At 33.2% G+C, this 22,108-nt stretch overlaps 1 protein-coding gene across 9 annotated transcripts in view; it reads right to left on the reverse strand.

Moving 5' to 3' along the window:
- Positions 1-402: 402 nt before the first annotated feature.
- Positions 403-22,108, reverse strand: part of RBM46 (RNA binding motif protein 46) — a 45,386-nt gene continuing 23,680 nt past the window's right edge. For 2 of the 9 annotated variants that reach the window (XM_008524547.2, XM_070608830.1), the window contains exons 5-6: positions 8,378-8,437; positions 403-1,361 (exon numbers count right to left, since the gene is read on the reverse strand). In XM_008524547.2, coding sequence (XP_008522769.1) covers positions 8,382-8,437 — 56 coding nt within the window. In that variant the 3' untranslated portion in view covers positions 403-1,361; positions 8,378-8,381. Of the gene's footprint in view, positions 2,462-8,377; positions 8,438-13,812; positions 13,887-22,108 lie in introns of all 9 variants that reach the window. The other 7 variants (XR_011537101.1, XR_011537102.1, XR_545556.2 and 4 more) reach the window with 7 other exon arrangements.

The following is a 22,108-nucleotide window of genomic DNA, read 5'->3' on the forward strand; positions in this document are numbered from 1 at the left end:
CATTTAGCAATACAATGAGTTGATCAACAAAGTTAACATCTGCTACCTAAGAGCAGCAAGACTTTTGTCTCCATCAACTATGTAAACCATCATTAGAAATTCACTACAACGTACACTACTAAACTAACAGTCAAAATGACCTAGATTCATTAATTGTTCCTAAGTAAAAGGGGGAAACTCCACTGGGTTCATTAACAAAATATTTCTATTGGCCCCTGGAAAGGATTTTTGTTACTCTTTCACAAAACAACAATTTCTGTCTGCAATATCCTCTGTTTTGGTCCCGTGAAGACACTGAGCCTATGACTATATACTGAGTAAGGGAAATTGTCCTCAAGAAAAGGTCAAGGTGATTGTGAGAGCTAATTTTTTGTACACGCTATTAAGTAAAAATAAAACATATGCATATTAGAAGCATCACATATTTAATGTCAAAGAATTTCAATTCAAGTACAAAAATTAAACAACACATGATTTCAACATTAAAAAACCATAACACATTACTCAACTATACAGTGAATATCAAAAACACAAATTCAGCATAACTGTATAAACTTTAAATACATCAACAGCAAAATTATAATTTCTATAACAAATAATTAACTAATATATTTATAGTTATTTTCAAGGACCACAATGGTAGATTGCTTTTTCTTTAGTAATGCATAAGATCTGCATCTTAATCTTTTTGCCCTTCATTTCTTTCTACATAATAGTTAGATGCTTCTAGTTATATAATTGCTCTAATCTCTAATACAGATAGTGATCCTTGGTAAACAAATCTAGTGTAACCATTGTCTGCAAGTACTTTAATATTTGTGAAATGCTATTTAGCAAAGTTATTATGCAAAAATTTAACATAAACTACTGGGTTCTATTGCTCACTCAGGAATTAGAAGTATTTAAAATTCCAAAAGTTTAAAAAGAATAGTAGTTTGTTATACCTTTATCAAGAGAAACCACTGAGTAATTTTTTAAACTTAGCATTTTTACAAGTTCCATAACTGTAGGTTATTCTGAATTGTGGCTGCTTACTATGTTGAAATAAATACATATCTATCATTTTAAAACCAAATGTGCAAACCCGATTCCAAAATAAAACAGTATTTTAATCTGCATGCTTACAAAGAAACTTTCATACTCCTGTTTACAATATTTTCTTCAGAAGAATGAGGCCTGATTGGAGATATATAATCGCTGTCCAACATGGCTGCCATTAGCAAGTGATATTGCTGGTGACAAGGAATAGCTTGGATAAGAATAAGGCCTTGAAGTATAAGGAAGCACGCTGGGAGTCCCAGAAGAGAGGGTAGCACTAACGGGGGAAAGACTATTTATTGAGCTGCGACGGAAATTGTAGTCTGTAAATAAATACATGAACAATTATGCTGCACATCTTTATGGATACAAATTTAATTCAAAAAGACAAAGCATTAAAACTATAATCACAGTTTAACATAATGTTCTAACATTCAAAATCCTGATAATACCATATTGCTGGTAAAAAGATTGTTTCAGCATTCACTGCATTGGAAATCCTGATAGTTTTATCAGTCAGTAATATGTTTCTTTCAATGACACAATGCTTCAGAGATTTTATTAGAATGCATTCTTTGGATATCTACTTCTTGGGTACCTATTAATTGTTTTGTGTCTTCTTTTGATCACAAGGAAAGAGAACCTCTGATTTCTCTTGCTTCACAATGAAGCTTCTTCTAAATTTGTTTCTGATGTTAAGGGGTAATCCATGAAGAAAAAATAAAAAACAGTGAATTCATATTTGCTTCTTTTTTTGAAACTATTAGTCATCAAACCAGCAGATGTTATCAAACCAGTCCAGGTTTGATGCAAACCTAACTGTTTGGACTGCAAAACTAACGGTCCAATATTTCATTATTTAAATACGAATACAAACATTTATACAACTCAACACACCAACTTAACATTAGAGTCCTAGTGGTACCATAAAACAGTAAAATGAATCATCTTTATAAAATAAACTTCAAGAAACCATTATCAACTTAGAGTTTAGAAAAATCCCAAATTAAACCAAATTATTTTTTAAACCACTTATATCTGAACTATTACTGTTCCACAATAAACATTCATCTTATGCACCAATAATTTCTTGCTTTGTTAATTATGTTTATAGATGTGTGTGAATATTAAAGACCAAATTTGTAAATCCTGTACTTTCCAAAAACTCAACTATGTTCTTTAGGGTAGAATAAGCCAAGCGTGTAACAATGACTATAAAATGATTATTTATAAAAGTTCGGGTGTTTCTAGGAATGGAAGAAAAGGAATTAGGTCATCTAATGTACAGGTAAGGTTTTTTCATTTTTCTGGTACTATAAATGAAGCCTAAACATGAGCATTAACTTAATGTTGTCATGGGACTTAATATTTAGCCAACGGGAATGAGATCAACTGCAGAATAAGCTCAAGCATCAGAAAGGACCTAGTTAAGGAAAAAAAATGGAAAACAGAAAAATCAGTTAAATATAGGTTTAATTTCTAGCATTGTAAAACTCTAATGAGAATAATTTTATAACCTTTTTATTTTTATTAATGGTACCATAAGATCAATAAAAGCAGTCAATTCCAAAAAGACATAAATACATTTTAAAGCATCTAGTTCAAAATATTTTCAGTATTTTGAAATTGGATAAGGAATTACTTTGATACCGTTTGCTTTTCTAATATCCAGGGTAGAATAACTCCAAGTATCATAGAACTTTTTTTTTTCTCTTAAAGGATCCACTTTGCCTGAAGGGTTATGGTAGTGAATATAAATAGAAACTTTAGTGCTCCTATAATTCAAATAATTGCTTAAAAGTTTTGATTCTCTCCTCCTAAAAATTATTACACAAATACAGTCAATTCCTTAGTAGCCATGTATCTATGATACAACTAGCTCTTTCAGATTTTACCAATGTGGTCAGAAACAACACGATTTAGAAGAGCAGACGTTTAAACAGTTAACTCCTGTAGGTGCGGAACTGTAGCTTTCAGAGAAATCACTCTCACTTTGGGTTTATATCCATTCAAAGGCTAATGCAGCCTACTCATGAAATGTGGACAGAGTAGATTTCTTCAGGGGAAGATTTCACAAAGAAGATAGCCAGACAATTGGCTACTGGCATAGTGCTTAGGTCTAAAAATTTGCATTTCCGATAGTTCCCTACTGCAAACGCTTAATTTAGAAATATAATAAACTGATGTAGTCTCACATTTTTAAAGAGACTAAATTAAAATACAAAATTAAAAGCTGACTTTGATGACTTTTTCATACAAGATAAATCAAGAGAAAAAAATTTCCCTCGAATACTACAAAGATTAGAAATGAGAAGCTTCAGATGTTTATAAGATTTTACAAGCATTTCAAAATTAAATTTTGTTACACTCCAAGAATCTAAATATATTCAGAAAAGCATCTGGGTGATTAGAAAATTCAATATAATAACTAGTTGGATAAACCTAGATCAATCTGTTTTCCTTAGATCTAACATACAATTTATATATCATAGAAAACAATCAGAAAACATCACTGATTTTTATGAAGTTAACAAATCAATAAATTAGTTAAAATTCCTAGCCTATACTTACTTGCCCACCCTGGTTTTTCTTCTCAATGAACACCCTTAGCTCTTCAATTCTAATGTTTCTGCCTCAGACTGGGATATGGACTCCCCTTTCCCCTTCTCAAGGCAATGATACAGAGCCAATTTCAGAGTTTAAGTTTTACACTGAGAATTATTCAACTGTATTAACATCTTTTAAATTGAGGTACAATTTACACACAATAAAATGCATACATCCTTTGTGTTCATTTCAATGAGTTTTGATAATTGTACAAATCCATGTAACCAACACCCAAAACAAGATATAAAACATAGCCATCAATCCAGAAGTTCACTGTGTTCCTTTCCAGGCAACAGCCCTTTTGTTGGAGGCAACTACTCTCTGATTTCTATCACTACAGCTTAGTTTTGCCTACTTTTGGACTTCTTATAAAATGTATTTTTTAAAGTATTTACGTCTACCTTCTTTCTGTCAATATAATTTCTAAGATTCATTCATGTTGTGTATATCAGTTTGTTCCTTTTTATTGTTTAGTAAGCCATTATATGAATATACACAATTTCTTTATCCATTCACCTGTTGATAGATATTTGGGTTGTTTCTAAATTTTGACTATTATGAAAAAGCCATTAGGAAAATTCTTATATAAAGTCTTTTTGTGGATACAGGTTTTCATTTCTTTTGGGTAAATAACTAGGAGTGGCATTGCTGGGTCGTAGGCAGACAGATACTGCTGGACAATGCTCCAATATGACCATTTTACACTCACTCCAGTAAAATACGAGAGCTCCAGTTGCTCCACATCCTCACCAACATTTGGTATTGCTAGTGTTTTTAATCATAGCTATTTCAGCGATCTGAAATGGTATCCCATTTGCGTTTTAATTTGGACTTCCCTTATGACTAATAATGTGTTTAGTGCCCATTTGAACATCTTTAGTAAAGTATCCATTCAAGCCTTTTGCCTCATTTTTATCGGTTTCACCTTTTTATCACTGATATTAATAAAGTTTTGAGTAATCAAATTCAAAAATCATAAACCAGGAACAAGTTAAGTCCTCAGAAGTCTCTAATTCAAACCACCTCTCACTGAAGAATTACACAGACAAAAGATGGTTGATTAGTGACTGTTTCATATTCCCACAGTTAAAGAGAGAAAGAACAAGTTAAAAATTAGGCTTCCTAATTCCTAGGGAAGTATTACTTCTGCTTGATCCAGCTTTTTCACTCTTGCTATCTTCTTCTCAACAGTGGGTTGAGAGAAAGTGCCTGAAGAGGCTGCTGTGAGCAGGGTGACAGAAATCAAACAGATGGTGCTCTAAGCCCCCCGGCTTCTGCCTGCACCTACCACCCCCACACTTCCCTTTTCAACCACACGGCTCTGCATGCCCTTGTTTTATATGTTAAACTTTTATGTAATATTTCATTTGAAGAAAAGGCCCTTTTTCAAAAAAGCAAAAACTGTGAAAATAACTTGCTCTAATAAATTATTAGAGACAGCATTTTGATCAAATCCTCTACAATTTCACATTCATATCCTGAATGAATACAAACATTTCATTGAATAACTTTGATCTATATAAAGACTAGCAAACAGGCTTAACCTTAAGTGCCAATTCTAATCAAGCAGTAATGGCTACAAGGACCCTGGATTCTAAAGGGTTCTGAAGCTGTGTCTTACTCATGACTAAGCAGAAAAGTGAGTGAGTTAATCACTGTTGCACCACATCTGACCGGGAGCAAGTGCAGAAACTGGTAGCATCTTCACCACCTGCTTGTCAGTCCTGCTTCTGGAGTGATTATAATTTGGTTACTACCTTTCTCTGTCCAACACAAGAGATGAATGCCACCAATATGTTTCTCTGTGAAAATCTAAGCAATGGGTATATATTGATTTACTCTATTTGTGTCTCGTTCTTTTTGTTTCTAATTCTCTTACACATCTTGGCCAAACAACACAGATTCTCTAGCAGCTTTTCTGCTTCACGCAAAGAGGAAGGAAGCACTTAATAGAGACTTTGAAGTGAGTTCAGTGAAAGTGTTTCTCATATTAACTTTGGCTATCTTTTTTGTTGTCTGTTTCTGACCAGACACTCTTTAAATGAATTTTCCAAAAGTACATTACTCATAATTGGTTTTTTCTTCTTTAGCTATGTGAGTTCTATCTTCACATTCATCCTCCAGTTGTTTTTTGTTTTGTGTTTTTTTTGCTGAGGAAAATTCTCCCTGAGCTAACATCTGTTGTCAATCTTCCTCTTTTTGCTTGAGAAGGATTCACCCTGAGCTAATATCTGTGCCAAACTTCCTCTATTTTGTACGTGGGTCACCACCAGAGCATGGTCACCGACAAGCAGTGCAGGTCTCAACCCGGGACCTGAACCTGGACAGCCAAAGTGCAGCTTGCCGAAGTTAACCACTAGGCCACAGGGCTGGTCCCTCCACCCTCTTTTTAGTGCACCTTTTTAAGTGTACAATTCAGTGGGTTTTAGTATATTCACAAAGCCTGTGCAACCAACACTCCTATCCAGAATATTTTTATCACTCTAAACAGAAACCCTGTACCTAATAGCAGTCACTCTCCATTTCTTCTCCCCCCAGCCCCAGCAACCGCTAATTTTTCTTTTGTTTTTAATTAAATTATTTAATTTACAATATGTTTTCACATATAATTTTTAAGGAGTGATTTGGGTTTAAATTCTTACTATGAAATTTTGATAGTGTATAACAATTATCATAAACACATAATCTGTCAGATATCTGTACTTTCATTTTTAAGAAACTCCAGCTATTTATTCTAAATTATCTAAAGATTATAATTTAAACCTTCAAAAACAAGAGTTTGAAATTCTAGAAAATGCAAACTAACCTATAGTGACTGCAATGAGATCAGTGGTTGCCTGGAAAAGAGGGTAGGAGGAATGAATTACATTAGGAGTGATGGAAATGTTTGTTTTCTTGACTGTGGTGTCATTTCACAGATGTATACATAAACCAAAACGGACCAAAGTGTATACTTTAAATATGTGCATTTATTGTACTTCAATTATACTTCAATAAAGTCATAAACAACACCCAAGTGTTTCTTCGGGTTAGTTTCAGTGTTTCCCAAACTACGTCTCATACAATTCAAGTACCTCAAAATAAGAATCCCTCAGCTGCAAAAATCTTAGGAAAAATTTAGGAAAGATGGGTTTAACAGTTAAACAGGTAAGCTACTACAATTATTCAATATGTCAAAGGCATTAGGATTTTCCAAAGGGAGTATATAGTACACTTTTCCCCAAACTGGTTTGACCTTAGTAGCAGTTACTTCCCTGAACAACCCTGAAAATCAGTTTGGGAAGAACTTTCAATGGGGATAATACATAAAATAAGAAAACATTAAAAACAAAACAGAACAAGTTTTGAAGTATGTTAAACACAACGATTACAAACTCAAATCCCTTCAGAAGCCAAGATGAAACAAAGGAAAAAAGAACTCCAAGAGGACCAAACGTAAAACAATAGGCGTCTAGCTATTTGGACTGAAAGTCAGCCTAGTTGCTTTCCTTTGAAAAAACTGAGGAGTCCAAACGAACCATATCTAGAGCTTCCAGTTTGCTACCTTTGTATTGAGATTAATTATGCCAAATTCCTTTAAATGCTAGTTTCTAAACCATTCGGAAAGAGAGTAATAGAACAGCAGCCTATAAAGGGGAATATTATTATCTAAGCTGTAACAATCTAGGCTTCAGGATAGCTCAAAAATTGTAGCTCACTAGAAAAACTATCCGGGTAAAAGTGAATAGAAAATAAAAGGCTTAGAAAAGATACCAACTCTTTTCGAGTTTCATTTCTATCAGTAAAATTAGTCCTTATAATTCAAAATCTGAACTTTAAAAACTTGTAGGAAAAGGTAGTTCTAAGAATAGCATCATGTATTTGAATATTTATGCTAAGATTAAGATCTATAAAAATAAAGTTATGTCTCAAGCATAATAAATGTGTTTGTGTCTGAAGTATGAGTTATATTAATGACAGCTAATATTTATCGAGCACTTACTAAGTGCCAAAAATAACTATACAAGATCAGAACTATTTAATCCTTATAACAGCCCTACAAGATAAGTACTATTATTTTCCTTTTTAACAATGAGGAAATTGAGGCACAGAAAGGTGAAGAGACTGATTCAAGAACACAGAACTAGTACACGGATCATTATCCAGGGAACTACAACACTCCATTTGCCTCTACGTGTAAAAAGGAGTTTAGAGAGTAATAATCTTCACTCAAAATATAAACTACCTTTAACTTCCTACTAAAACTTATCATTCTCACTACTATGTTGGAAAAACAGTAAATCCTAACACACGTAACTTTTATTCTAAATTGTATCAATAATAATTTTGGTTTATAAGATTGAAAAAAAAATCCGTGTTCTATTTTCAGATAAATCTGAGAAATGATGGATGATCTACATATAACATACTCCAACTACATCTACTTTAAAACACTGTTTACCATCTTGGTAGTTCACAATGTACACTAGCATATGAAAAGTTTTGAGAAGACTCACAATGTACACTAGCATATGAAAAGTTTTGAGAAGACCTGAAATAAGGAAATCAGTTTAACTTTTTAAAACTGCTTAATGAGTCTATAATTAATAAAGTTGTAATAATCAAAATACTTTGCAAGGTTTCATTGGACAATTTTAGATATTGCTTTTTACAACTCTAAGAATAGTAATCTATAACTAGCTTCTTGAAAACTAAACGTATTACTTAATATTCCTAAGAGACTTTTTCTTACCTGCTTATTTTCTCCAAATTCTTCTACATAGGTCCAGGCTGAAGAGATTGTGTTCCCTGTCTGTAAGCAGTGAAGACAGAAAAGAATTGAGTCTTTAGATTAATGTTATCCCTATCTTGGAAGTGCATGGAATCCTTGATAACTTTAGTGAAAAACCTTTTGATCAATAAATAGGAAAACAAATTTAGAGAGAAAGAAACAAGTGACAAATAGTTATCATTTCTGAATTTCTGCAAAGATGAACAAAGAGAAAAGTATTTTGATATTTTATTGAAAATAACGAGTTAATACATTATCAGGAAAAAAACCATACCTTCTATACAAATTAATTTATTATTAGTTGGGTTTTTTCTTAGAAGTACTACTCTACTAATAAAGAATTTTTAAAACAAACGAGATTGCCCAATTTTTGATAAGTGGATAGCCAAAGAATCTAAGTGAATTTGAAAAATATCAATATCTTTTCCTTCTGTCTTAAAAAGAGATAGATGGCCAAAATAATACTAAGCTTAAAAAACATTTTGATTATTAACACCTAAACTTCATCTACTTGAAGCCTAATTTAACCATATGTAGTACAACTTTGGATATCCATCCGTTTTTAGTGGATATCTCTTTATATACCTTAAAGCTTGCTGGTAGGGATGTATACTCAACTCTATGCTAAGAAACTGTGCATAAAAGTATGACCAAAATGAAAAATGTTTGATCTACATGAAAGTAGAGATTTTTAAATAGGCGTCTTAAAGATTATATAACTCAATAAAAAAAGAAAAAAACAGTGACAACATTTTCTAATTTTTGCATGATGAAATAGCTAACTTTAATCAACCCTCCTGGTGAGAACTAGAAAAGGTAGATAATTATTCAAAGCAAAAATATATATCTGAAAGCACTGAGAATGACCAAGATAGTGAAGAATTACTGGACCATGATCTTCGACAAGAAGGAAATCCAAAGAGGTGTGCATATCTTTTGGAGGTGCATTTCCCCTAGAAAGACTGGCCAATTCTGAAGAGAGATCTGAGAGGCAAGGAAGATAACAAGAGACAGACCAATTTCAGAGGATAGGACAAAAACTGGAGCTAAGGAGATACTGATGAGGCATGCCTGAATGAAACCTTGAGTAAAACTGAACTAGAAGTAGACCAACTTTAATGGAGACTAAACAACTTCAAACCTTCTCAATCCCTGCCTGGATTAAGGCACTCTGGGATTGCCAGTCCCTTGGCCACCTTTCTGAAGCAAAAATAAATCCTCTCTGAATAAAGATAACAGCATGCTAGCTTTCAAATTATCTCTACAATTTTTCATACACAATATCAGGCATTCAATAAAAAATAAGCAAGTCATACAAAGAGATAAAACAATGTGACCTAAAGCCAAGAGAAGCAACAGTCAACAGTAACAGATCTACGTGAAATTTAGATAAAACTTTCAGAACTGTATATTAACATAACTATGCTTAATCTACTCAAGCAAATAAAAGATTGAAACTTCTGGAGGAAAAATGAAAATCATAAAAAGGAAATATAATTCTAGAACTGAGAAGTAAATCCAAATTAATGGTTTTATCAGCATGTTAGACAGATAGAAAAAGAATTCATGAACCAAAAGATAGGTCTGAAGAAAATATGCAGACTGACCATACAAAAGAATGGAAAATACAGAAAGAATAGATATATGGGACACACTACAGAGGTCTAACACATGTGTAATTGAAGTACCATACAAAAAGGAGAGAGAAAATAACAAAAGCAATACTTGAGAACAGAATAACTTAGAACTTTCTAAAACAAGTGAAAAGCATTGATCCATAGATTTTAGAAGTGATGAGGGGCCAGGCCAGTGGCACAGCAGTTAAGTTCGCACATTCCACTTTGACGGCCCAGGGTTCGCCAGTTTGGATCCCGGGTGCGGACATGGCACTGCTTGGCAAGTCATGCTGTGGTAGGCATCCCACATATAAACTAGAGGAAGATGGGCACGGATGTTACCTCAGAGCCAGTCTTCCTCAACAAAAAGAGGAGGATTGGCAGCAGATGTTAGCTCAGGGCTAATCTTCCTCAAAAAAAAAAAAGGAAGTGGGGGAAGTCTCAATTAAGATAAAAACTAAGAAAACTACACATAAGTCCATTATAGTAACACTTCTGAAAATCGCAAATAAAAAAATATTAAAAGTAGCCAGAAGGGAAAAAAAAGGTTTAGGTTCAAAGGAGTAATGAGTAAATTACAGTTGACTTCTCACCAGAAACAACGGAATCCAAAAGACAGCGAGTAGAATTATAACTCCAAAGGGCTAAAGGAAAATAACTGCTGATCTAGTAAAAACACCCTTTCAAAAGGCAAGTGAATTAAAAACATATTCAGTCAAACAAAACTGAGGGAATTTGTCACAAGCATATCCACACCAAAGGAAACACAAATGAATGTTCTTTGGGTAGAATAAAGAAACAATTATAGTAGAAGCTTGGAGATGTACGAGGAAATGAAGAGCAAAGGAAATGATAAATATGTAAATGCTAAATGAATACAAATGTATATTAACCAAAAACTATCATAATTAGGTATGCAGGGGTTAAAATACATAGGTTTAAAACATACGGAAATACCAAGACACTATACAAATTACAAGAAGAAAGAAAGACATTAAAGTGTACCGAGGTCCTTCGTTGTCTGGAACGTGACAAAAGCACTAAGAAATATTAGACTTCAGTAAGTTAAGAATGCACGTTGGAGTCCTCAGGGTAATCAGTGAAAGAACAGTAAAGACTCTATGACTAATACAGTTAAAAGGAGAAGAGAAAAAAAGGGCAAAAAACATTATCGAGGGCCAGCCCTGTGGCCTAGTAGTCAAGTTCAGCATGCTCCGCTTCAGTAGCCCAGGTTCAGTTCCTGGGTGTGGGCCTACACCACTCATTGGCAGGCATGCTGAGGCAGTGACCCACATACAAAATAGAGGAAGCTTGGCACAGATGTTAGCTCAGGGCAAACCTTCCTCAGAAAACAAACAACAACAACAAAATTATCTAAAGAAGGTGAGAAAAGGGAAATAAAACAAGGAATAGAAAGCTAATGGCAGGATGAAAGACTTAATTCCAAGCATATCAGTAAGGACATTTTTAAATGCAAGCTGATCAAACAATCAAAGGATAGACTTTCAACAAAAACAAACAGCAAAAACAACAACAAAATTTAGCTATATATTGAGCTCATCTTAAGGCTAAGATACAGGAAAAATAAAAGGTAAAAAAAAATGGAAAAAATATATAACAGGCAAACTTTAGCCACAAGAAAGTATATAAGTCTATGTTAATATCAGAGGAAGTCCACGTTAAGGCAAGAAAGCATGATAGAGAAGGATAATGATAAAAGGTACACTTCATCAGAAAAGTATAACAATTCTAGATTTCTAGGCACCTAATACAGAACCTCAAAATATATGTAAAAGCAAAAAGTGACAGAACCAAAAGGAGGAAAAGATAAATCTAAAATCATGGTGGGTGATTTTCATAACCCTCTCAGTAAGTAACAGAATACGCAGACCAAAAATCATGAAAGGTAAAGAAATTTAAATATGATTAACAAACTTGACCTAATTGAGATATATGAGTTGAATTGTGTGCCCCAAAAAGATATGTTGAAATCCTAACCCCTAGTACCTCAGAATGTGACCTTATTTGGAAAGAGCATCATTGTAAATGAAATTAGTTAAGATGAGCTCATACTGGAGTAGGGAGGACCCTTAATCTAATCTGATTGGTTTCCTTAAAAGAGTAGAATACAGAATACAGAGAGAATACCATGTTAAAACACAGATACACACAGGGAGAAGATGACCATATTACAAGACAGGCAGAGATAGGAATAATGTATCTACAAGCCAATGAACTCAAGGATTGCTTGGCAAACACTAAAAGCTAAAGGAGGCAAGGAAATTCTCCCCTACCAGCCTCAGAGGGAACATGGCCCTGTCAATACCTTGATTTCTGATTTCTAGTGTCCAGAACTGTGGAAGAAGAAATTTCTGTTGCTTAAAACACCCAGATTGCAGTACTTGGCCACAGCAACCCTAGCAAACTAATAAACTACAATTAACAACTGCAAACACATTCTTTTTAAGCAGGCATGAAATATTTACTTTAAGCGGTCATTAAAAAAACAAAAGACATGTGGCCGGCCCTGAGGCCAAGTGGTTAAGTTTGCACACTCGGCTTCATTGGCCCAGGGTTCACTGGGCTGGATCCTGGGCACAGCACGGACCTACATGCTGCTCATCAAGCCATGCTGTGGCAGCATCCCACATAGAGGAACTAGAATGACTTGCAACTAGGATACACAAGCCTGTACTGGGGCTTTGGAGAGAAAAAAAATAAAAGATGATTGACAACAGATGTTAGCTCAGGGCCAATCTTCCTCACCCCCCCCCCCAAAAAAAAAGGAGAAGCAGAAGAAAATTTGCCTGTTAACAAAACAAAAACAAAAAATAAATGACTGAAATGATACATAATATCCTTTCTGATCATAGTAAAATAAAAAACAAAAATATAACTACAAAAATCTCCATGTGTTTAGAAATTTATACTCATAGTCAAGAAGAAATCAAAACAGAACATATTTTGAAATAAATGATAAAATACATCAGGGGCCTGCCTGGTGGCATAGCAGTTAAGTTCACATGCTCAGCCGGGGTTCACTGGTTCAGATCCCAGGTGCAGACCTACACACCGCTTATCAAGCCATGCTGTGGCAGGCATCCCACATATAAAATAGGGGAAGGTGGGCATGGATGTTAGCTCAGGGCCAATCTTTCTCAGCAAAAAGAGGACTGCAAAGGATGTTAGCACAGGGCTAATCTTCCTCAAAAATAAAAAAAAAATAAATAAATAAGATACATCAAAATGTATGTGTTAGCTATAACTAAACTTAAAAGGAAAATTGGTAGCCTGAAAATGCACATACTGTACTAAAAGAAAAGGTGAAAACTTTAAACTAAGATGGCTTCTTAAATGATAGTCCACATACTCAAAAAATATATAACACCAATCCTATACAAAGACTTCCATAGTACAGTAAAACAAAAAACTTCCCAATTGTTCTTATGAGGAAAAGTATGGACCAATTTCAGATGTAAAAATCCTAAAGAAAATATCAAAAACAAATTTAGCAATACATAAAAAGAATAATGTACCATGACCAAATTGGGTTTATTTCAGAAAAACAAGGTTGATGTCACATTCAAACATCAATCAGTGCAATCTACCCTATTAAAAAAAAAAATAAAAATGATATAATTATCTAAATAGATGCACAAAAGCATTTGATAAAACTCATCACATACTCATGATAAAAGCTCTTAGCAAACTAAGAATAGAAGGGAATACCCTTAATGTGATAATGGGGCTCTATAATAAAAGCTACAACAAACATCATACCTTAATGGAGAAATATTGAAAGTTTACAAGGATGCCTTCTATCATCATTTGTATTCAATGCTGGACAAGCGGTTCTAGCCAGTGCGATAAGGCAAGAAAAAAAAGAAAAGTATAAGGATAGAAAGGAAGAAAAAAGTTCATCATTTGCAGTTGACACGACTGTGTATGTAGAAAATTTAAAATAGAGTCAAACCATTAGAATCAAATAAGTAGTTTTATTCAATATACTAAAAAATCATATTTATATAAACGAACAATTAGAAATTAGAATTAAAAGGTACCTTTTACAATGGCATTGAAAAACACTAAATACCTACAAATAAATCTAATGAAAGTTGGAAGAGATATTTACACAGTAAACTACTCAATGTTTAGGGAAATTAAAGAAAGCCTAAATAAACAGAGAGATCTATAATGTTCATGGATCAGAAGGCCCAATACTATAAATATGCCACTTCTTAGCAAACTGATCTACAGGTTCAATTCAATTCCAATCAAATTCCCAGTAGGATATTTTTTGGTATAAATGTACAATCTGACCCTAAAATTCATATGGAAATATAAGGGTTGAGAAGAGCCAAGATAACTGTGAAAAAGAAAAAAAGTGGAGATATTTTCTACCAAATATTAAGACTTTTCATAAAGTTATATAATGAAGACAATGTAATAAAATAGATCAATGGAATAGAAAGAGAACCCAGAATAAGGTATGTACATATGTAGATAGGTGTGCATGTATGTACACACACACACACACACACATATATATATATATATACTTGATTTATGCTAAAAGTGGCACTGTAGAGCCACGGGAAAAGGGTAGTCTTTTCAATAAATGGTGCTGGGTAAATGATTATCTATATTTGGGGTAGGAAAAAAAAGCTTTGACATATATTTCACACCTTCACTAAATTTAAAAGATAACACAGGAGAATGTTTCATGACCTCAAGGTATGCAAAAATTTCTTAAGCAGGACACAAACAGTACTAACTTTAAAAAACTGATAAGTTTAACTAGACTAAAATTAAGAACTTCTGTTTTTTTCAAAGTGTATCATGAAGATAGTAGAAAAGTAAGCCACACAGAGGAAAAGGTATTTGCAAAATATATAGCCAACAAAGGGTTTGTATCTTAAGTAATAAAGAAAAAAACAGAACTCAATACAATAAAAGGACAAGAGACTTAAAACAAGACTTCATCAAGAGGATAACTTAATGCCCTATAAACCTATTAAATATGCTCCATATCATTATAAACAGTGCTATACAAGTTATAATCTCAATGGGATTGCAACATTCTACCTACTAGAATGTTCAAAATTTTAAAAGGCTGATAATACCGAAGTGTTGGCAGGAATATGGAACTGAAGCCCGGATACTGCTAGTAAAGTGTAAATTTGTATAATTACTTTGGAAAACTATTCGGCATTATCTACTCAAGTTTTAAAAATATGAACCACCATTTTTACTCCTACGTATTCAACAGAAATGCATGCAAATGAACACCCAGAAAAACATGTACAAGAATCTTCACAGTATCATTATTCAAAGAGCCCAAACTGAAAGCACCTCCAATTTCTATCCACAATAGAAACAGCAAATATATTATATCATTTCAACAGAATACTTACATCAACGAGAGTGAATGAAAAGTACCTCTACATGCAACAATGGATCAATCCCATAAACACAATGTTCAAAGAAGCCAGATAATGTTGTATAAATTTCAAAAAACAGAGGAAGTCAGAAGGGTGGCTTCTTTTGGGAAGAGAAAGGTTAGTATCGGGTGGAAGGTACAAAAAAGCCCTCAGAGGTATTGATATTTTATGTATTCACCTGGTGGTTACACAGATGCAGTCCCTCTGTGGTAATGCACAAAGCCCACAGTCATGATTTATGCACTTTTCCATTTGTATGTAATGTAATAAGAAGTTAAAAAAAGGGGGAACAATAACAGCTACCATAGTGATATACATAAATGAGAAGTTGATCATTTATGATAAAAAATAAAACCACTGATTATAATAAAGTTACTATCCAAACAGGATAACATACAAAAATGATTCAGAGTAATTTAAAAACTATAATGGCCATTTTTTAGTAGAGATGCTAAATAGAACTACTATTAAACATGGAACCAGTTTTCCGTCTACAATGCCTTCATTTACTACCACCTGGAGTTTTTAGAATTAGCTTTTTGTTCATCTTTAATTTGAAAGAAATCAAATTTAACAGAAAAAAACTCTGGGATTGAAATTACTGATCTAGAACAATCACATTTCGATTATCATATAGAAGAGATGGTGATGATCCTCAAAGCAAAATTTAAAAATATCAGTAAAACCTCAATTTAATGTCAAATACAAGGTTACTACTGGCGCTTTAGTCCAGTTTAATTTGCCATTTATTACTGTCATTCCTTTAAAAAAGCCCTGATTGTTAATAAATATATTCTGAGAAATTATTTCAAAGAGGATTATTCAGTAATCAAGACACAAGAAAGAGACTAGGGAAAAGAAAAGGCACCTCGAAACGTCAAGAATAAGAATAGGATACATTAAACTTCAAAGATCAGAGACAGGATCTCGTTTTCTTGGAAACATTGAATGATTGGAATCATTATACGTGTTATTTTTACTTTTCATTACGTAGGAATAAGAGCCACAAGAAAGATAAACTGGGTAAAATTCCACTAATTAGGATACTAATTTTCATTGTATTAATTAAGACATAACAGTAGTAGATATATGACTTTTCCACAAAGATGTGATGAAAAGTTTTAAAAGTCACTTAAAATTAATTGTATAAGCATATTGCGTATCTTTCAAGAAGATTTTACTGGTTTGCAGTTCAAAACAGAATTCCATAAAAATTTTAAAGTAATTAGTATGAAAGATAAAAAACTTTTTCACACTTTCAAGTATTTCATACTATTTCTTTTTTTGAAAACAGAAAATGAATGTATAGGATTCCAGTATATTCCAAAGACTACCATCTTAGCATCCTGAATTTCCAGGGCTTTTCCTGCCTTTAGAAAATAAACTGAAAGGAAGAAAGTCATCTTCTCAGTCTATACCTGTGTAGAAGAATGAAGAAGAAATGCAATACTAGTGAAAAGTAAATTTAGAAATAACATACAATAATCTACTGCCAATTATTTTCCATTTGTGAAGTCTTAACAAATGTTATAGATGGCACTAAATATAACTGTGGCTTATGTGATGAACTTAAACAGCTATCATAATGGTCAAAAAATTATAAAATTGTATATAATATGATCCATTATATTCTATACTACTACAACCATAATCTCTTATTTTTCTACTATCCAAATTTCATGTATATATATATATACACACACATATAAGACATACATATTCAAAATAAAATAATCCATATGATTCAGTCTGTATTTCAAGGGTTTCATTATTTTGAATAAACACTTGTTTCATCAGCATATTAAGAAATATATACTGATCATTTCTACTTCAGTAAAATATAGATATATATCACCCTGTTAACCACCATTCATAATTTAATTGTTCTGTGTCTGCACCTACCAACTCCATATCTTAGATATTTCTTGTCCAATCCTTTCTTCTTTCTGCTCAAAGCACAGCCAAAATTTATCTTTCCTCAGAATCTTTATCTTTTAACCTTACAGCATGTAGATTACTTTCACTTATTTGAAATGCACTACGTTCTAAGTACCAAAGGAGGAGACAGCACTGATTTATATAATGCAGGACATAACAACAACAATAAAAGAAACCATATGTGTACAAAGTCGCTTGGCTTTATAATCCTGGTAGATCAAAAATTTCATAATAGTAAATAAACAGTAATACAAAACTTACTAAATTGTTGAGTAATATTATAAAGAACAAGTCATTCTCAATTACTATCTCCAAGAAAAGCTTAATTTAAGAGATTAAGTAGACGAGAGTAGGTAGAGAATATTCCAAGCAGAGTGAGCAGCACTAGGAAAAGCCTGGAAATACCAATGAGCACGGCAAGTTCATATGATCAAAGCAAGAGGTATCTATGATTAGATAAGATGGGGCCAAACAATGGAGCACTCTCAACAGGAGAATGTGGAGCTCAGAGGACTTGATTATTCTACCATAGCAAGGCAGTGTACGTTCCTGAGAGAGGAAATAACAATGAAAAAGCACAATTAGCCATAATTGGAATGATAAATTAAATGGTTGAATTATGTGTTGACATGTTTTAAGTATAATCAGAAAGCAAAATGAGTGTACCAAGAAAAAAGTGACCATGAAATAGATATATACAAACTTTGCCTTTTTGAACTTCTGCCTAGCATCTGAAGGAGGAAAAAACACATATTATCTGCCACCCACGTTAACACATCTGCCAACAGTTGGCAATGCTTATCCTAGGGCAAACTTAAAAATCCCAAAGCTACCTTGTAAACAAAATATGTTCAGAAGATCTTTGTAACTTAGAATGATTCATTTAGGATTCCATCGGATGTACTGGGTCCACACTACACTGGCGTAGTCTGGTATACAAGCTTGTAGGACTGGTGAAGATAAAACTGTCTCTGAAAAGGAGGTAAAGCAGGGAACAAAAGCCTGTCTCACTATATTTTAATGTTTAGAAGAATAACTTGCCAATAATATTCCACAAGTTCACAGTCTGTTGTCAATGTTTAACATTAGACAAAGGTCAGTTTTTACTGGAATCATGACAAGTTACAAAGAATAGCAGTTAAGGGCACAGCCTCTTAGCTAACTGGGGTTCCTGGGCAAATTATTTAATCTACTAAAGCCCCACAGTTTCTTCATTTGTTAAAAAAAAGTGCAGACATTAAAACAATATCTACCTCAAAGAACTGTCAGAAAAACGTATGCTGTAAAGTCATTTAGCATAGTACCTACCATACAGTAAGTGCTCAAAGAATCTTAACTGTTATTATTACTAATAATAATTATTATTACAAATGATTGGAAACTGTCGTCTTGGATTTGTTTTCTGAATAGATATTATTTTTCAATACTTACATGACATTTTAATATACAAGAGGCACTGTCGCAGGCCCTTTACAATTTTAATTCATTTAATATATACAATTACCCTATGAGATAAATACTGTTAACATTCCCAATTTACAGATGAGGAAACTGAAGTAGAGAGGTTAAGGTAGCTTTTCCACATGTGTAACAAAGCTGAGATGTGAACCAGGAAATCTGGCTCGCAAAGTCATGGTCTTTTATTCTGTTTACCTGCTATACTAAACTTAAAAGTACTGAATTTCCTTTTGCTGGAATTCTTTCTAAAAAGCAATATACTATTTCCTGACCGTCATCTCAGATTAGTGAGGTCATCCAATTAAACCTCCTCATAACACCTGAACTTCCTCAGAGCATCTATCAGAACTGTAACTGAATAGCAGTCTCCCTCAATAGAATGTAAACTCCATGAAGGCAGCAACTGTGTCTGACTCACTACAGTGATCCTCAGGACTTTAAACAAAGCACAGTGTTCGATAAGCTTTTGTTGAATGAACACACATATGAACAATCAGCCAGCTGCCAGTTAACAACTGAAAATGAGAAGGAAAAGCCGAGAGGAGTGAATAATGATAAACAAAAGGGTTATTCGTATGAGTAGAGTAAGGACACCAAAAACAAACTTTCTTAAAGTTTGCAAAAGGAAATTTTTTAGAGGGCTTAAATTAGCAAGGTTAATATATTCCAAGTGTTGCTAAGGCAGATAATTCTGAGTTACAATAGTCTAGTAAACAATCTTTCCTTCCCCCATACATTTATTTAACATAAACAGATTAATAATAAATATAAAAAAATTAAAGGTTTTTTCTTTTCTAACTGAGGAATTCAGAGCTTTTAGTAGTTCAAAAGCTTACATGGTTCTGGTTTATATTACATCATAATCTATCTGCCTGAAACTTCCTTCTATTAGACTTAATTCCAACCCCTGGAGCTTCATATTAAACTCTTTCTTCCATATGCCAACTCTTCAAACACGTGAAGACAGCAATCATGCTCCCCCTGTCAATACTAGCATTTACAGACAGCAGTCCCAAATACTTCAGTTGCTCGCTGTCCTTCCTACTACAGAGTTTCCAAGTCCTCCCTAGTTGTCAAAGTTTCGATAAACTCTGGTGCCCAAAAGCAAACAAAACATTCCAGCTATAGTGTAAGCAGAATAAAATTATTTGGTCTGGATATTACATAACTTTCCTATTTTGCCCTGAATTATAATAATTTGAGAAATCTCCAGAGTAGAATGAGTCATAATTCTGGTTTTGACAAAATAATTCAAGTTCTTACCCCTGGCTGGCTGGCTGACTTTCATTCTTTGCCAGCTTATTTATTTAATTACAAAATTATGTTATACAAACAGAGGAACATAGAAAATATAGATGTATAGCTTATACAATTTAAAAAATAAAAACATGTACTCATCACCCAGGTTTAGAAATAGAAAATTATCAATACCTTAGAAGTCTTTCTTGCAACCTTTCCAATTTATCCTTCTTACCCTTAAAGTAATCATGATCCTAACTTTTAAGTGTTAATCATTCCCTTGCTTTTCTTCATGGTTTTGCCACATATTCATACATCCCTCAACAGTATATTGTTTAGTTTCGCTTGGCTTTATTTTTCCACTCATAATTTCCCATTGCCTCAATTCCTTCAATTTAAAATTTGAATCAGTTTGTATTTTACATATTTTTAATAAGTCACCTCATTATCTTTCATGGAATGAGGCAGGGATGAAAGTGAATAAGCCATCCATTACCAGTAATAGAGAAAGATAGAAGGAAGATTAATATTCTACTTAGGTCAGCAGGTCCATCAATATGAGACAATGCCATCTCTCCCCAATAAGAAACCGAGCTGAGGGGAAGTTGAACATCTTTCCATCTTTTCCTCAGTTGGGTTTTATAATATGGCTTTCGAATGTATGTAAATTCCCTGAATTGATGAACTACATATTTAAAGATCATCCCAATATAAATAAATAAATATAATTAAATAAAGTAAGCCAATTATATTTGGATTAGTTTCAATTTATTCATACCTCATATCTAAATATAAATATTTGGGAGTTGACTAGAGAAATTTTTGTAATAGAAAAACTCTCAATATAGAACGTCAGTTTGAAAGAACTGAAAATATAAATCATTATTAACTGAAAATTCAGACCAAATCTAAATACAATGAAATAATTCCCTTATTTATCAATTCAAATGAAAGAGTACCTGACATCACCCATCTACTTTCCAAGGCCTCAGAGGATTGATGAAAAATCCTGTCAGTACCCTCCCCAAGCTCTGTTTACTAAGGTAGCAACTCCTTGCTTGTAGCACAAACTACAATAAATAAAAATAAATAAGCAAGGAAATAAATAAGTGTAAAGATTTTTTAAAATCAAGAGAAGTGAGGTTTCAAAAAAGTGCTGATGCATTAATCAGCAGTAGATGATTGCAAAAAGAGCAGAAGAGTCTCAGATATCCTAGATGCATTTCAATACAAGCACTTAAAAATCTTAAGTCTACAACAAAGTAAATCATAAAGAAAAAATTTAAGAAATAAAGAAGAAGGAAAACAACTATCACTATCTCACATTTAAAAATCTCCCTCAGAAGCTATAAGAGTGCTTTCATAGGGTATAAGTAATCCTATTTTCCTAAGTACCTCCTCTTTTCCTCTGGTTCTTTCCCTCTAGTTCTTAAGGTATTCTTAAGATACCAATGCTCTGGCATCATCACTGTTTCTATATTACTTGATACACCTAAATTTCATACCAAGAAATCTTTCAAGGGATTCTTGATCACTCAAGGAAACTTGATTTGTGATCTCTCAAGGAAACATATGTAAACATAAAATCTATAGGTGAGACTCATTTAAATTAGTAAACATATCCCGATTGAATTATTTATTTTTTTGCTTTTGGTAAAAATTATAACTTTACAGTGCAGAATAAAATTTTAAAACTGTTTTCCAAAGATCCATAATAGCTTACTTGGAAGCTTACAAATTCTGTGCCCAAAATAATCCATTACTTTCACAAACCCACAACTAAAGATCTGGTAACCCTTGGACCAAAAGTTAACATAGCAGTGGAAGAAAAGAAAAGCCAGAGACATGTATGGCACATATGCTGCAAATTTATTTGTTTACCCCAGAATCTGGCCAGTAAACAGGCAGACTGGAACATATACTGCAGAAGCAAATGTAACAAGAAGAAAAATTAAGTTAAAGGGCTTGCAGTCTTACATTCACACACAAAACAGGATTAC

This window comes from Equus przewalskii, chromosome 2, assembly GCF_037783145.1.
Source record: "Equus przewalskii isolate Varuska chromosome 2, EquPr2, whole genome shotgun sequence".
NCBI lineage: Eukaryota > Metazoa > Chordata > Mammalia > Perissodactyla > Equidae > Equus > Equus przewalskii.